At 42.3% G+C, this 17,765-nt stretch overlaps 2 protein-coding genes across 6 annotated transcripts in view; one reads left to right on the top strand and one right to left on the bottom strand.

Moving 5' to 3' along the window:
* The first annotated feature begins 428 nt into the window (after positions 1–428).
* On the top strand, positions 429–11,627 carry LOC108926326 (F-box/LRR-repeat protein 16-like). The gene is made up of 6 exons (XM_018738960.2): positions 429–780; positions 3,475–4,125; positions 8,235–8,743; positions 8,914–8,998; positions 9,183–9,246; positions 9,516–11,627. Exons 2-6 carry the CDS (start codon positions 3,481–3,483, stop codon positions 9,662–9,664), a joined length of 1,452 nt encoding a protein of 483 aa, XP_018594476.1. The 5' UTR covers positions 429–780; positions 3,475–3,480; the 3' UTR covers positions 9,665–11,627.
* Positions 11,628–16,062: 4,435 nt separating this feature from the next.
* Positions 16,063–17,765, bottom strand: part of LOC108927080 (neuronal-specific septin-3-like) — a 50,163-nt gene continuing 48,460 nt past the window's right edge. For 2 of the 5 annotated variants that reach the window (XM_018740113.2, XM_018740122.2), the window contains exon 11: positions 16,063–17,617. In XM_018740113.2, the coding sequence (XP_018595629.2) occupies positions 17,458–17,617 (160 nt within the window). In that variant the 3' untranslated portion in view covers positions 16,063–17,457. The remainder of the gene's footprint in view (positions 17,618–17,765) is intronic. The other 3 variants (XM_018740145.2, XM_018740137.2, XM_018740128.2) reach the window with 2 other exon arrangements.

The following is a 17,765-nucleotide window of genomic DNA, read 5'->3' as shown; positions in this document are numbered from 1 at the left end:
TTAACTAAGTTATTTACCCATTGCACCCAGTGTAAGTAGTGTATCTAATAAGGAAGGTGTGTGGGCTGATAACACTATAATATAGAGTTCATTGTAAGTCACTTTGGAGAATAGCGTCTGCTAAATAAAAAAAATGTAAATGTCAATGTAAGTAATATTTATCAATAAACATCTTTTATGTTACTGATACTTGAGCTAGCTTTCCCGGGAACTAAATAATTTCAGCGCCGTTTTCTCTTTGCGATGCTGCAAAATATGAATGTCACCTATGCAAAATTATGCAAATGCACAGATAGGTGCGCTGTCCGCACGTCTGTGTATCCGCGGCGGAGGGGGCCGCGCGTCCGCGGGGGCTCCGGCTGCTCCCGCACAGGGGCTCCTGCAGCTTTAAGAGTGGGCGGTGCTGCGCGGCTCTGTCAATGGGCATGTTGACACCGTCTCGTGCACAAGTCTCGCTCGGGCATCGCTCGCGCGGAGAGACGCACCGCCGACTGTGGGCGCGCGCTCGGACCCGTCGCCTCCGTGGCTCCGCGCGCAGACGCCGTACGGAGTGTCGCCCATCTTCTCCTTGCTCTCTGTCTGGCTCGAGGCGGTATTGGGTTCGACGGGCAGGGCGCGAGAACAGTCCCCCCCCCTGCCGCTGCAGCCGGCGCGTCCCCGATGGACGGTAGTATTAATAACATGGCGATGTGGAACCCACCCCAGAGCAGGAGGTAAAAGACACACCGAGGCCGGACAGAGCTCGGAGGAGCACGCGCCGCGGGCATATTGTTTCAGCAGGTAAGGGTGTACCGTGTGTGTGTGTGTGTGTGTGTGTGTGTGTTTGTGTGTTGTGGTCGAGGGGATGACGAGCTCTTCAGTTACACACACGGCTGCGGCTGCTGCATGACATAACCGCTCCACATTGCTCCCACCCTCTCTCTCTGTGCGCGCGCGCGCCTGTGTGTGTTTAGAGACCCCTCTCAACAAAGAGACACGGCGCATAGCGTGCCTTTCCATCTTCTACACACACAGCACGATGGACACATGATGATACCCTCATATATGCCCACACACTCGGCTTCAGCAGCATCCTCCTCCTTCCTTCCTTGTCATCTTTTTTTTTTTTTTTTTTTTTTTTCAAGCTTCATTCCGGACAGCCGGATGCCTTCGTGTGTATTTATCATCATCATGATCATCATCATCATCATCATGTCTAAAAAAGGCTCGTAATCCTACCATCCTTGTCTGATGTAACGTGTACGCCTTCCTGCTTTCCTAATGTCTCGTTATACTATAAATCACAGATCTGCATTGAACCCAGACATGATATCCAAAAAAAAAAGACGCGCTGCGAGGCTATTTTTAGAATTTGCCCGGGGGTTGGGGGTTGGGGGGCGGTGGTAGTGATGCGCAGACGCTTCTGACATTCATATTGTTTATGTTCGAACTGAGCTGTGCAAATACCCTTTTTTAATTATGTACAATTATGCATTGTTCTTACACTAAATTAAGCGAGGATGTATCTGTGGACTGGAAACGCAAGATGAGGAGCGAGGGACTGTTAGCAAATGGCAAACAAAGGAGAAAAACGCAAAATGACGTTTTCGTGAGGAGCACACGAGTCCTTCCACACGCAGCATCACGGGGGCGAGCTCTGAGTGATGGGAACATGCGTGAAATAATCCTCAGTGCTGCGGGTGTAAAATGACAGTTTATTCAATCAGTAAAAAAAGGGGAGATAAGATGCACACCGTCCCTTAAACTAGGGGGAACTTTCGCCACTCTTACATAATTTCATTTGTCAAGGTAATGTGTGAGAATTTTCCTGGCACTACAATACTCATGTTACTATGTTTTAAATGTTGATATGTAAAGGTTAATGTTTCAATCCTCACACTTGGAGTTTATTAAAATATATATATAGTTTAAAACAATTGGTTCTAGCTATTTTTAATTCCTATTTTTAGTCAATATTAAAATTCAGATTACATTTTTTTTAACTGTCCTACCCTGGTCTTTTTTTGCAGAATGTTTGCTATGGGTGACAATCTTTTATGGAATTATTATTATTATTATTATTATTATTACTATTATTATTATTATTATTATTATTATTATTATTATTATTATTATTTAAAACCTAATAATAATAACCTTTGTTTAGCAGATGACCTTGTCTAAGTCACTTAGTGTCAGTCATTTTTACCAGGACTAAATAATTTATACAAACAAGTGGGTATTCTTACTCTATCAATTTAGAGTAAGTACCTTCATCAACCTGTTCAGTTTACAGAACATGCCTAAACACTTCTCCATCTGCTGTCCCAGACTATGTTTTAATCTATAAGGTTATGCAATTACTAGCAGTACTTTAGTATGCACAAATATCCATATTTAGCAATGATTATTGTTTCAGTATTTGATCTGTGATGTAAATGACCATAAATTAGTCTTCCGAAAACAGTGCAGGTCATTGGTTTCTGACAACAGTAGTTGTGTTTGGCTGTTTTGTTGATTAGTTATTTATTAATTTGGAAAATATTCAGGTCACAAGTTGTATTAAAAGACATTCATAATGTTAAACTTTAATGTGAAGTATCAGAATTTATCGAGTCAGCTTTGATTTGCATCGTTTACTTGCCCTGTCCATGCCTAATGAGTCTCAATGTATTTACGCGCATGCTAATATTAACGTGTCCGGCGAACGTGATACTTGTCATTTTGCAGCACATTATTCAATTTTCCCACCCGCCATTTGTGTAAACACTGCGAAATATGGAAAAGCGATCGTAAAAATCGAGGCTTTTTATTTTCTAATAATTAGCAGCATAATTCTGATGATGTTTGGAAATTTTGTTGGTCCACTACACCTGTTCGTTCAAGTCAATGTTGTACACATGTCTGTAACTTATTTTTGCTGATGAGCAGAGGGCTTTTATTAGGTTGGTCACTTATTTGAACCAGTACACTTTTGGTGGCATTTATTACTCAGTAGAAAGCAAATACAAGTTAATATTTAATTTGTCAGCTATTTCCTCTTGTAGCATTAAAAAAAAAAAAGAAAAAAAAAAGAAAAAGGGAAAAACCTGTATAACTTCCTGAGACCCACTTATTCATTTTTGTCAGTTGTGGAGGACATACCTGTAAATGTTTATATGTATCTCCCAGACTGTACATGCTACAATGGTGACTTCCAGTACACCTTATAGAAGACTTTCTGTTCTTTTGCATAACTCCCTGTGGTTGGTGGAGTTGAGACAGCTCTGTATAAATCCTTGAAATCTTTCCAGAACCCTTTTCTGGCTGGGTCACCAGAGGATATAGACTATTGGACACGAGAAGTTAAAATGAGTTGTTTCTAATTGCAGTCTGTAGTGATTTAAGGAAATTGTTATAATCGATGCCACTTCAGCCATTGTAACTGCAAACCAGTCAAGGACCTCGAGGTCCGTTTTAATTTTTAACAGCCCTGCCTTTTCCCTTGTTTGACAGCTATAAATGCTTAAGATGTCCGCCCCCAATGACCTCAAGTCTGCCTGCGCGCCAAGGAACGGCATGGTGAAGCTGCCACCTCAGCCTAACGGTCTGGGCTCTGCTAGCATCACCAAGGGGACACCAGCTGCCAAGAACCGTCTGTGCCAGTCGTCTTCAGTGCCCACCATCCTGCTTCCCCCCAACCTGCCCTACTACATGGAACCACATCCCACGCCGCCCTTGCTGGGTCCCGATTTGGATACGACCGCCGGTCAGATGCCTCGCCAGCCGCTCCTCATGTCTTCCGTTGAGAGGCAGCTAGTGCTTGACGAGAAGGTCCTGGACCGGCTGCTCTGGTACTTTACCACTGCTGAAAAGTGTGTTCTGGCCCAGGTGTGCAAAATGTGGCGTAAGGTGCTGTACCAGCCCAAGTTCTGGGAGGGTGTGACCCCTGTTCTTTACGCCAAGGAACTGTACAACCTGCTGCCCAGTGGAGAGAAGGAGTTTATTAACCTTCAGGGCTTTGCTCTAAGGGGTTTCCAGGCCTTCTGCTTGGTTGGTGTCTCCGACTTAGACATTTGTGAGTTCATTGACAACTACCCCCTGTCCAAAAAGGGCGTCAAGTCTGTCAGCCTCAAAAGATCCACCATCACTGATGCGGGTTTAGAGGTAATGACTTTTTGAAACTTTTACATTGTTCTTTGATGGTGAAACCTTTTACAGGAGTCTCTTCACACACTCTTCCCTTCCCATCCTCTTAAACGTAACACACTTTTCCCCCAAGCATTAAAAACCCAAATCATAGCACTGCCGAAGAATCGATGTTTTCGTCGATCATTTATGCTGTGTATAATAAAACAAAATATGAAAATTTAGATTACAGTTTAAAAATTAAAAATCAATTCACTTGTAATTGCTTTAGGGTGAGCATTTGCTGCATTGCGTGATAACATGTTAAGTAAAATAAAAATATAATTGTAAGCAATAGTTTTTAATCCATCCATCCATCCATTATCAATAATTGCTTTTCCAGAATCACGGTGGTCCAGAGCCTATCTGGAAAGCACAGGGCATGAGGCAGGGCACACCCTGGACAGGACAAGCACTGGCAGTGCTAAGTGAAGTTGTTTTTAACTTGAAGCCTGCCTTTAAAAGCTCTTCCAAAATATGCCTTTTTAACATCGATTCAACAAGAAATTGACAATGTGAATAATGAGATAATCAAAAGGCAAAGCTCAAAGTGAGATTTGGGAGAGGAACGGCAGTATCCGAGCCCAAAGATGACAGAGAAACAACTGATAGGTTTTAATTGGTTGACATTCAAGCAAGTGATTAAAAACAAAACGGACAACAGGCCCCGCCGGGCTGGCCATTTGTGCTGTAGACTTTTTTGTGCGGTTTATCTGCAGAATGCAGCCACAGTGCCTGCAATTTGCTTGGCTGAACTCTGTCTTTTCATGCTAATGAGATCAATGCACCCCTGATGGTCAACGACAGAGGCACTCAAATAATTACCCCAAAATGCAAGATGTGAAATGACAACGAAAAAACGTGCACACTAAACAAGGCTTCGGTATCCAGACTGTATAGCTTAAATACACAGTATATGTAATAGCTGAAAAACAAGTAATAACTGTAAGAAGAAGAATAGGCACTTTTCACTAAGTAATATTCTTTCCATTTAAATGTATATTTTTTTAAAAAAAATTGAACATTAGTACATTATTTATGACTTTTGGGAGGTCCTGGAAAATATATCGTTTTTTTCGGTAAGCAACAGTGTATTATCCCGTCTTTGCTCTAAATTTCTCATACACCAGGGAGATCTAGCACATAAGCCCTTTATTCTGTATTTCATTATAAGTTGAGTCCTTTTTTTGTTGTTTTTTCTTAAATTATTTATAACTCAGTAAATTATATTCGTATTGAAAGAATGGATAGAAAAAAAAAAAACTTGAATGCTAGTACAGTCAGTTCCAGACATAAATTAATTCATTTATAATAAACTACAACAACAATACAAAGAACTGAGAGAATATAAATGTGAGTCATTTGGCAAGGTATCGGTCATAAGAGAATAAAAATGCCTGCTGGAAGATATTGTCAAGTGTGCAGTTTTAGCCATTGTTCAGCACACACAATCAACAGTGGAACCAAGTGAATGGATCACGAATGGACCGTCAGCGATCGGAATGAAACGAGTCGGTCCTGTCAAAAAGAGTCCGATTGTCCGGGCAGCTTAGGACTGAGAATGGAGGATGGAACCACGTACAAAGGTAACAGCGTGTAACATGGTTACACATATAGTGCATCACTCTTCCCTTAACCAGAAGGATGCTGTCTGTGCATGGTCTGCTGCAGCAGTGACACTTGAGTCACGATGCTCTGTCATCATTTTTTCATTCACAATATTTTACATTTATTCATTCAGCTCACTCTTTATCCCAAAACAACCAATTAAGTTACTTATAATGATTTATTCATTTATATGGTGGTGTAAGTTTTATTTCAGGATAAGTACTATGCTCAGGGTTACTAAAGCAAGAGGTGGGATTCAAACGTCCGACCTCCACGTCCAAAGGCAGCAGCTCTAACTGCGATGCCACCTGTTGTCCTTATGCAGTGCCTGTTGAAGTATATTCTATATTTACATGTGATCAACAAGAGTTAGTGAAAGATTTATGAAGTGCTGGGGGCTGTAGCCTTCCAGTCAGGATTTCTGATTGGTGTGAAGTAGTTTTCTGTGTGAAGCTTAACTTTTGTTCGGAGGATGGCGTTAAAAGCGGAGCGTGATCGTAGCCGGAGGCTCTTAGTCTTCAGCTGTCCTGTTCTTCACGTGTCTACTTGACATGATTACTTGTCGACTTAAAGCAGTGATGGAGTGTTTATAAAGACATCCATGTGGGTGGTGGAAGGATGGCAGAAACATCAAAGGGGTAGAATTTGAGGGACATATTCCTACATTTAGAAAGACCTTATTTGTGCCCTTATTTTTTTTTTTACCAGACTTTTAATACAAGAAATGCCTGAGACGGCAAGAAATGGATAGATGTTCTCAACATTTTAGGAATCTGATACGTTGCTATGCATTGACACTTTTTAGTTTATAATAAATGATAGAACCATGCTTTCTAACAAATTAAATAGTTTTTTTTTTTTAGATTTTCAGATGATTGATTGTTCTAATATTGGTTTTTTTTACTTTTTACTACCACTCGCAGCAGTAATTCAGTGTATTATTATTTTAGTATATAATGGTACACCCTACGTAATCATAACCTTGAGGTCCGTGTACTGATTGTTGATCCTTTTCACTGATGTATGTTTTGTTCACTTTTGGAGATGTGTGGGTAAAATACCAGAAATCTGACTAGACGGTACGCATTACACACGTGAAACAGCAGACACTGATGGAAGGTACAAATCCTAGAATCTCATTCTTTGTGTGCAGTTTCCTGTTTTACTAGTATACTGTATCTTCACAAACATCCACATAGGTTTGGTCCCAGCGGTGAGTGGGTGCAGTTGAACAGCTCAAATATTAGGCCGAATCAAGAATTTTACTAATTAAGAACTTATTAGCCCAGTTAATGTAGCTATTACACCTTCGTTCGGCCAGACATTTTTTTTTTTATTCGACAAATGTCAAAGTAATAGAAATTGTTATGACTGCTGCAAAGTGCAAACTATAGTAAAATGCACTTTTTTTTCCCCTGAATTTATGTAATGGTTTCCAAAGTCTGCCAGGCAAACTGCCAAATAAATGCTCACTGTTTTTCTTTTTTTTTTTTTTTTAAATTTTTTTTTCTTCTCCCAGATGTATGACTCTGAGAATAGCTGACCTGTTTATGATGGCACGCTATTGTAAATCTGCTGTTTTGAGTTTGTTCTTGAGGTGCTTTCATCGTTTGGATTTTGCGGCCAGTCGCTGTCTAGCTGGTGGGGACCACTTTCTGAACGGCGCAGACCCCACCCACCCCCGATACAGATAGCTGCTGTGGAAAGCTGTGGCCGACAGGGGGAGACAAAATTCTCACCCGCTACCAGATCCTAACAACAGTTATTTCCGGCAGCTTGTTCGTACTCCTTTGCTGGCAGTGTCTTCTAGAAAGATCAGGTGTCTGAATCCAGCGAAACATCTCGGCATGAATTAAAGAGACTGAAATCTCTTCACGTTAAGTGCGGAGGCTCCGCAACAGATCAATTCCCCATATTAATGTTAAACTGCATTAATTAATACATTTCTATTAGAAAAATTGTAGAATGTAAAGCTACCTGTATTCGGAGCTGTAATTTTAATACCAGCAGTAATAACAATGCCAAATCAAAGTTTTCTACTAGTTCTGTTGTTGCGTTGTGGAGTGATTTTCTCAGTGCCTTGTTAAGAGTTATTGCTTCATTCATTTATTTATTTAAAATCCCCCCCCCCCCCCCCTTCTTATTCAGAAATTTTAGATCAGTTTGAAAAAAGAATTTTAATAATAAATCTTAATGACTAATGACAGTTTACATGCAGATTCTTGAGGTAGCAAGAGGTATGAGGTTTTCTTATGCAAAAATCTGCGAAATACATAATGGACTCAACAAGTCCAGTGTCGTATATTGCTTTCGGGATCTGTCATGTAGAGTATGTGAGCTTTCCTTATAGAGAGGAAAAAGCAGTGAATTTGGGTAGAAGAAAGTACCATTCAAAGTATTTGCGCTACGCTCTGTACCTGAGTTCTTGCTATGAAGGAGAGCTGGTACTGTGTTACAGAACACACTGCTTTCTGCTGTAGGTCATGCTGGAGCAGATGCAGGGTCTGATGCACCTTGAGCTCTCGGGTTGTAACGACTTCACGGAGGCAGGCTTGTGGTCGAGCTTGAACGCACGGCTCACCTCCCTCAACGTCAGCGACTGCATCAACGTTGCGGACGACGCCATCGCCGCCATCTCCCAGCTGCTGCCTAACCTGTCGGAGCTGAGCCTGCAGGCCTACCACGTCACCGACACGGCCATGGCCTACTTCACCGCCAAGCAGGGCTACACCACGCACACGCTGCGCCTGCACTCCTGCTGGGAGATCACTAACCATGGTGTGGTCAACATGGTGCACAGCCTACCCAACCTGACCGCTCTCAGCCTTTCTGGCTGCTCCAAGATCACGGATGACGGCGTGGAGCTGGTGGCTGAGAACCTGCGCAAGCTACGCAGCCTGGACTTGTCCTGGTGCCCTCGCATCACGGACATGGCCTTGGAGTACATTGCCTGTGACCTCCACAAGCTCGAGGAGCTGGTCCTGGACCGGTGAGTTTGCGCCCTCTTCATGGGATGTTTTCCTTCTTCCGTCACCCCGTATTATAAATGCAGCCAGTAGCTTAAGGAGTTCGAGCCCGAGTTTGGGGCATGCTGAAGGCTTTGAGTCAATCAAAACTGTGCCTCCGTTTCCTAGCTCCTGCCTCTTGTGCTTTGTGCAGATGTGTCCGCATCACTGACACCGGTCTGGGGTACCTGTCCACCATGTCCTCCCTGCGCAGCCTGTACCTGAGGTGGTGTTGCCAGGTGGGACCACTGAAGCTTGGCTTCCTTTTCCGTGAAAGATAACTGTACAATGAACACACACATATAGATAGACAGACTTTTTTGATCCAGAAAGAAATTGCACATAAGCTTAAAAAACGATGAACTTCTTATTCAATAGGAAGCGTTCAGTAGTTCAGTAGCTTGTTTTGTTAATTCTGTGCAGGTGCAGGACTTTGGGCTGCAGCACCTTTTTGGGATGAGGACTTTGCGCCTTCTCTCCCTAGCAGGTATGCTAATACTTCAGTGCTTATCGTACTGTTGGATTGTGGAGCACGGCGGATGCTCACGAAACCAGGATTTGATGTTGTCTTTGGCCTGGCAGTGATGTCAAATCTGATGACTTTGACTATGCAGGTTGAACCGGTTCACTTACTGCGAAGGGCGTTGAATTGAACCTGAATGCATTTAACCAACTGGCCGTCCTTTTGGAAGCAAGAGTTACAGACCAAACTTGTGGAAAATGTCCAACTTTTCTCTTTCTTTCCTTCTCCATCAGGTTGCCCCCTGCTGACCACTACTGGCCTTTCTGGCCTGATCCAGCTGCAAGACCTGGAGGAACTAGAGCTCACCAACTGTCCAGGCGCCACGGCAGAGCTCTTCAAGTACTATTCACAACACCTGCCTCACTGCATGGTCATCGAGTAACGAGAGGAGAGAGCCAGACGCCGCTGAACACCTCTCTATCCGTTTGCAAGCGAAAGCTGGCCAAGTCAACTTTATTCAGAGCCTGAGGGGGCAGGAATGTGGAGGGAGGGAAGGGCTTAGGGTTGAAGAATGGCAAGAACGGTAGAATATACAGCAGTGAGGGCTTAGAGACTCAAGAATGAAGAATGCAAAGAGACTTGAGAAGGAAGAGACTCTACAGTTAACAAGATGAACACACATACAATCACACTAACAGTGTTTGAAACATGACATTTCATGAGGCAGGCCGCTTTGGTGTGACATTCTGTGAGTACCGACTCAGTAAAAGCGTGCGTAGGGCGCTCATGACACCTCGCACCCTGGACTCCAGAGGGAGGTAAGAGTGACACATAGAAACAACATTCAGACCTATACACTTGAAGAAGTCGATTTTCCTCCCCCCATTTTGGTGTCTTAATAGAATTTAAGGAAAAAAAAAAAAAAAACTGGTACTCTTTTGTCCAAGATGCACGCATTCTCGCTTTTGGTCGTTTTCTAAAGATATTCTGTTATTTTTTTGATTAGCAAGATAAAACTGAATCATTTGTGGCAAGCAATCATTTTTTTGAACATAAGGCCGAGAGCGAAACGGAGGCCTTTTTGTCAAGGTACTGAAAGTCGGGTCAGAGCGACCTGGTGGGCGAAAGTGGTGGGCGTGTAGCTTTCGACTTGCTCATATTTGAATTCATAAAAGGGAATGTACTATATAAGCATTACATAACATGCCCAGCTTGGCCATTACAATATAAATAAAAGTGTATTTTCATTCCATTTTTGTACTCATGTTATATTAAAGGCTTGCAGTTCATGGTTTGAATCTTAAGCTTATTGCAGGCGAGGGTAATCCACATGGTGCGACTCTCAAAGTCACTGAGTATGGAGGCCTTGGTGGGGGGGGGTGGGTGGTGGTGTCGCACGTTAATAGTGATTTCTCCTCTCGCCAGATGTACTTAACATTTACACCAGCTCCGCTACAGTCTGTCACAGTTAAAGTGGTAGCTACAGTGTTAGTCGAAGAGGCGTAGTATCAGCTGTAATCCGCAAATGAAACGCAAAATGACTTTACCACATTATACTATACGGTTCCAGACCACTTACAGGTGTACCGCTGCTAGTTGGTGGATGGGAGTTAAATTTGTGAAAGCGCTTCAGTGTTTACCTTTGTGCATCGTGCCCGAAACCTTCAGTGAGGAAACACGGCAAGATTTTGTGAGTAGAGAAACGTGGGAGCGCTCGCTCATCTAACAACATTCCGGTCCCGTTGCTGGTTCATCCTCCTCTTCCCCCCCCCCCCCCTTTCTCCGTTGTCCGAAATTAACAGTGTGGCGGAATGTCGATGCTGTTGCGGCACATCTCTTTTGTGACGGGTAGGGGTGGCATTCGGCTCCCGGGCCCCCGGTCCCCGGCCGGCCCCTCGTGTTTTTGTGCTGCCGTGTTGTCGGCGAGGGGCACGATCATCAATTCAGCGCTTCGTCGCTCCTCTTTGTTTACACCTGACCTCCGCTGCCGTCCACGCTGTCGGGGGGAGGTTGGGGGGGGGGCATGTGGACAGGCCTGCAGTCACTCTTTTCTCAGCCTTTTCTGATAAACACGTCAGCGCTCAATTTTTTGTCATGTTTTCCCCCCTCTGCTTTCCATCACACTATTACACTGTGCTTCTTGCACTAGGATTCTCTCTGATGGTATCGCTGCTGCGTGTGTGCGTGTGTGTGTGCGCGCGCGTGGACGTGTGCTACATCTCGCTGTCCGATAAGAAAATACTTGTAATTTTCTTTTTTATTCCAAGGGCTCATTGATGCTAACCCCACTAATGTCATTTCTCTGCCAGGTTTTTTTTTTTTTTTTTTTTTTTGAGAAAATGAGTATGTGTTCGAAGGAATTTACCGAAAGTTAAATGCAAATAGGCATCGTCCACGTACTAGCAGGGCACGTTTACGAGTCTTCACAGTAAAGTTAAAACATTATTGCACATACGGTACTGTGCAAAAGTCTTAGGCACTTGGATGTTTCACAAAAATATTTGTTTTATACGGTTATTTAATGTCTTCTGCATTAGTGTCAATGGGAAAGAACATATTTTAGACTTCCAAGGATTCTTTTTGCAAAAAGTTACAGCATTACAGTAAGGCTTGTGTACATTGTTAAAGAAACAAAGTACGTACACACACGCATACAGTCTGAAACCATTTATCCTAAGCCGGGTCATGGCAAACCGGAGCCTAACCCGGCATCGCAGGACGCAAGGCTGGAGGGGGAGGGGACACGCCCAGGACGGGACGCCAGTCCATCTCAAGGCACCCCGGACTCGAACACCAGACCCACCAGAGGACAGGACCCGTCCAAACCTGTCGTGGTAAGCGGTTGTTGACGATGGATGGTTACTAAGATTTTTAGGAAGTTTATTAAGAGCATTATTTTTGGAAGTACATGGACTGGCCTCCCAATCCTGGGTGTGTCCCCTCCCCTAAAACTTTTGCACAGTACTGTACTTCCTGACCTACACTCATAAATAGTATATATATATATATATTTTTTTTTTTTTAAGAAAAGGATTATCTAAATTTATCTTCCAAGTTTGTTTTTGATGGTCAAGATCGGTCAAATTGTTCTTAATAGCCTCCGTCAGACATCTCAGATTGTTCGTAGAAATGAAGCCTTTACAAAATGATAAGCGATGAAGGAGAATATAAGAACGGAGTTTCTGCTGCAGTGCTCATGTGCTCTTCCATCCATCCAGAACGAAGGGGTCCTTCAATAGGTAGACGCTACAGCCTCAAGATAGAACCAAACCATGGCAAATGGGAAGAAATCAAGTTAATTCACTGTTTTCCCACTTCTTTCTGTCATGTTTTTCTCCATTTTTACTTTCTTGTTCTTTTCACAGTGTGGCTATATATTGCTTCTATTTATTTCTGTGATCCGGAATGAAAGGAGAGCTCTGATGCTTATTGTCCATCTATCTATTTTTTTTTCCTTTCTTTTCTGAATGACTCACGTTGAATTGTCCGAATCAGAAACGTTTAACTAGGCGGCACGCTTGAAATATTTGCGCAGCAGCTGGGGTTCCCCAGCACCGGAAGGCGAGAGGCTGGACGACGGGAACGCCGGCCTGCCGTTTGCACTAGAGTGAGCCCAGGCGGTTGCGTTTCCTGACGCCTGTTCTTCAGCGGTCCCGGGGCCCAGGTGTGCGGCGCTGTCCCTCACCCGCAATAAGCAGCTTTCAGCAGCGGCGCTCAGCCCTCGCCTTAGCAGAGCAGATCAGTTCTCACCCAGGCTACAAGCTGGTTGTCATGCTTTTTTTTTATATTTATTTTTTTTTAAAGAGCGCAGATGCACTCAATGTTTCTGAGCCTGGTTTCTACGGAGACTAAAGCGATGTTTGCAGACTGCGAAACTGGGACATTTGCTTATTTGGGAACAGTGTAAGTGTGGCGGAATACATAACCAGTGGGACTCTTACCGAGGGAGGCTTTGCTGTGGTTTGCTAACTGGGATTTTAATTTGGCACCCGTGCTATTTTAAATAACTTTTGCTTTTGATTCCCTGCCTGGAATATTTATGTATAGACTTCATAATATTTATTACAGAAAACTGCAGGATATGAATAATTGCATACACACTGAACTTTAAAATAACAATATTCAGCTGGGCATATAAACTGGTTACATGGTATTATCTGAAGCCTTCAAAAATACTGTGTAATTTTTTTTAAGGTTTTGTATTTAATTTTTTAAAAGATATTCTGTCGTGGAGTGACGGCTGAAAGGAAAGGAGAAAGGATGACTTGCTTGCATTTGCGAACATTCATTTGTTGGCTTTTTTGCACACTGGTGCTTTTTCTAAAACTAAAATTGCACCCCCATTGTACAGCAGCTTATCGTTGAATTGGACAACTGCTTGTAAGTGACAACATGAACTAATAAAGAAGTCATTGTATTCACAGGGAACTGCATAACGTGTGATTTGAATGGATGACTAACGCACCACCACAAACCCCTCCAATATTAATATGCATTCCTCCCTCAACTTACAGTCGGTTAAGAAATATTGAAATTAAATATACACACACACACACATTTTCAGAACCGCTTGTCCCAGACAGGGTCACGGGGAACCGGAGCCTACCCGGTAACACAGGGCGTAAGGCTAGAGGGGGAAGGGGACACACCCAGGACGGGACGCCAGTCCGTCGCAAGGCACCCCAAGCGGGACTCGAACCCCAGACCCACTGGACAGTAGGACTGCGGTCCAACCCACTGCGCCACCGCATCCCCTCTGAAATTAAATATATTTCGGTTTATTTTTTTTCCACTTATTTTTTCAAACATTTCTGCTAGAAGTAGAGCGAAAGAGACCACTGTTTACCTGCCAAGCCGTTACAAGCCACATGTTCTCATAAAGACCAAAAGAGGAGATTATTAAGAAAGTTGAAAGCACCGCGATGCTAAACATTGCAGACATTCGCCGGTCAATAGGTGCCATTAATAGAAGTTTGTGAAACTATTTATTTTTATTTTCAAATGTTTTAAATTACATTTAAAACCCTAACCCTTACACTAGCCCTAACACTGAGCTTAATAAAAAGAAAAAGTTTTACAGACCTGAATCTGTGGTTTTTACAGAAGCAGCAAACAGCGGCTTAATTATGAAGTTTTCATTTGATTGTCACTTAAGGGTGACGAAAAAAAATAACTTCCCGTCAGTATTGCGTTTGCAAAGAGTGGAGCCAAGATGCTTTAAATCTGGCTTAATAAGTGAATATTATAAGAGGTAAGAATAGCTGAAGTCATTGCATCTTTTGTTTTATCACATATGATTCTATGACCACTCTATGACTTTAATGGCATGAAATAAATAATTCAAATACCTGCACTGTTGTAGTTGGCAGGTCTGGATGACACTACTGAGGAAAATTGTTACCATTCTGAAATAATTATGTGGTCATATCCTTGATTCACTTTTGTTTTTGCGACTCACAGCACAGGTCAAAGCTCCAAAATGAAATATTTCCTAATCCTTGGGATCATAGCATCCAAAAACCAAGATTAAGGATTTATTTTAATTCTCGCTGTCTGTGAAGCGTCTGAAGAACATGTTCTCAAGGGGCAGGGTGTCTGGAGCTGAGGGCTTTCAGAATTTCAGCAAATAGACTGCAATGGCAGTGGACAGGAGGCTCTTAGGATTCCATATAGAAGACCACAGAAATATGTATTGCATACTCTTAAAATCCCCAAAAGACATATATAATTCATGTTAGAGCAGGCGTAGGTCGGTTGCAATCCAACGAATTTTAGGTTTATGAAACTTGTCATGTTGCATCTTAGTTACCATGCAGGAGTCAAACTTTTCAAAATTCGTTGTTTGGACTTATAAGTAATCAGGAATTCATTAATTCTTTTTTTTTTTAGAAATGTTTTTTTCTTGTGTGCCAGTTGTGTATTGTGTAAGTTTTTGTTTAGTTTTCAGATGCTAAAATATGGTGAAATCTTTTGAAAGGAAAACCTTCCATTTCCTCTCCGCAGGAATATCCAACCAAACTTCACATTTCTTACGCTGCACTTTGGACCTCAGCAAAACAATGTGGCGGAAACATTGTTGGTCATTCTTCTAAACGTTTTCTCGACATCATTGTGCTTCCATGTGTTTCCTATGCCCAGTACTTGTATAGTACTTTTTATGGTTTATAATCAATACTAATTATTCACATGTTTGAAGCGCTGGGCCATTTTATGTGTTCTGTACCTTAACTTATTGGTTTTTCTAAACCCAATTCATCCATTGATTTCTCTGCATTGCATCCTTTCCCTTCAAATGGCTAATAGACACAGTATTAAGACCAAAAGTCGGAAGAAATCTATATACTGGAACAAGGGAAAATCACCGAAAGCCAACTGCTAATGAAAGTGTGCTGCCGGTCCCTGTCCGTTGTCCATATGAGCTCTGCATGGATTCACCGCTACACCACAGTTACAGCACCACCAACAGATAAAGGCAGATGTCAAACCAGTTTGCTCTTGACAAGCAAACAGACCTAGAGTACAGTGCATTAATTTATTTCCATGAACAACACAGAACACAGAGCACGTTGTTCTTCATTTGTACGCTGCAAATACTGTAAATAGTAAAACGGTTTGTCAAAAAATATCTCTTACATGTTCAGTACTTCCATATATTTATCGTGTCACTATTGGAAACCACTTGTCCATGTCCACGTCACAGTGGTCCAAGACCAATTCCAGAAGTAAAGGGTACAAGGCTAATGAAAAGCACACCATGGACAGGAGCCCAGTCTATTGCAGCCAGGTCACACACACACACACACACACACACACCCATTATGGGTAATTGGGAGGGAAGAAACCTAAGCATGGGGAGAACTTGTAGACTACACAGACTGAGCCGGATTGGAACCCACGCCAGAAGAGGCTAGGTACTATGAGACAGCAGCTCAACCTCTTGTGCTACCTGTTTATAAAGTATTATAAACGTAATTAATCAAACATCGCCAAACGTCTCCACAGGCGGTGTCGGTATTAGCTACCTGCTTCTACCTCGGGCACCATAGTTTCTACCAAAAACAGCAGAAACTTTCGTAAGGAAAACTGCCTCATGTCTGGTGTGTTTTGGCTATGGTGTTAGATTGCAGTTGCAGAACATGCCATGATTATAGTAATTTGACATCGCCATTTTCAATCAAATATTGTTGCTGTTTCATATCATGGCACATAAATCTGAGCTGTTAATAAAATTGTAGAAAGATAGAGGACGCAAATACTGTATAAATAATAAAGAGTGTAGTCCTTGTACAGTAGAAATGTCAGAACGTACTTCTGGCTTTATGTAATGTTCTGGGGAATTAAAGACCAGCAGTGAAAATGTTCGGAACTGCAAGGCACCTGGTAAGTAGATAGACTTCAAACGACTAAATCGCAAAAGGTTTTGCTCTTGTTATTGAGCAGAGCAGCATTTAACACATTTGAAGCCTCAGAAGGACAATGAGGTCACGGGTTCTCCTCCTCATTTCCTTTTCCAGATGATAAAAAGGGAACATCCTGAACACAAATACAGCACACCAATTTCAACACTGCCAAACACGTTTGTTACAAAAGGGTATATTAAGGACAAGGATTTTTAATATTGTATAAAAAGTCTCCAGTTTTTGAGCACAAATAAAAACATTTCTAAGTAAACACAACTCTGAATACTGCAATACGCATAACTTTTGTATCAAAAGATGCCAGAAGACACACTTAAGTACTGCATCAATGCCCTCTTTAAGAGCTTAAAGGATGAAGTAAACACAACACAACTCATTAAACCTATTGAGGATGAAGGTATAACAGAAATTCTTGGTTACATCCACTACCTGGCATGGGTGTTAGTGGTTTTACTGATTGCAAATGCGTTGATAATCTGAATCACTTAAGCCCCCCCATAGGGTAAACCTGTGTATAATTTGTCACAAGCTTAGACAATCGACTGGGTGCGACACACAGTGTACGAGCACATGTTCTCGGCATGCTCTGACTTTAAGCATCTGTTTCACAGGTTACACAACATGCATATTAACTGATGATAAAAATGTGTGCTATAGCAACAATGTACAACAACAACACTTTCTGTGGTGTGATCCATTACAATATTTTTTTTTTTTTTCAAAAGTTTTTCATATTGGAGCATCCATACCCAGCAAGGTCATAAAGTAGACTGGAGCAGAGCAGGGTGCTGCAATGTTTCGTGCCTTCCTCTCCCCCTCACACGTGGTTCCCAGCATCATCCTTTTCCGAGCCACTGTTCACCAACATCAGAGGAGAAAGTCCTATTCCATTCATTTTGATTTCGTTCAGTCTCCTCACCCTGTAGGTCTCGTAATGGATGTTGTGCGTGATGTCTTTTAAATCTTGCAGGTGGGATCTGCAGAAAACGGCAAACTGAGTTACTTTCCATGGTCACATCTGAAAAAGGACGGCTTTCCTTTAACATAATGAAATACTTTAATTAAAGAAAATAACACAGTTTTTCAAAGTTCTTAGTTTTGTCGATTTTTTGCGTTGATTATGAT

The sequence above is a fragment of the Scleropages formosus genome, chromosome 20, assembly GCF_900964775.1.
Source record: "Scleropages formosus chromosome 20, fSclFor1.1, whole genome shotgun sequence".
Classification (NCBI taxonomy): Eukaryota; Metazoa; Chordata; class Actinopteri; order Osteoglossiformes; family Osteoglossidae; genus Scleropages; species Scleropages formosus.
This window is presented reverse-complemented; position numbering and strand designations above follow the sequence as displayed.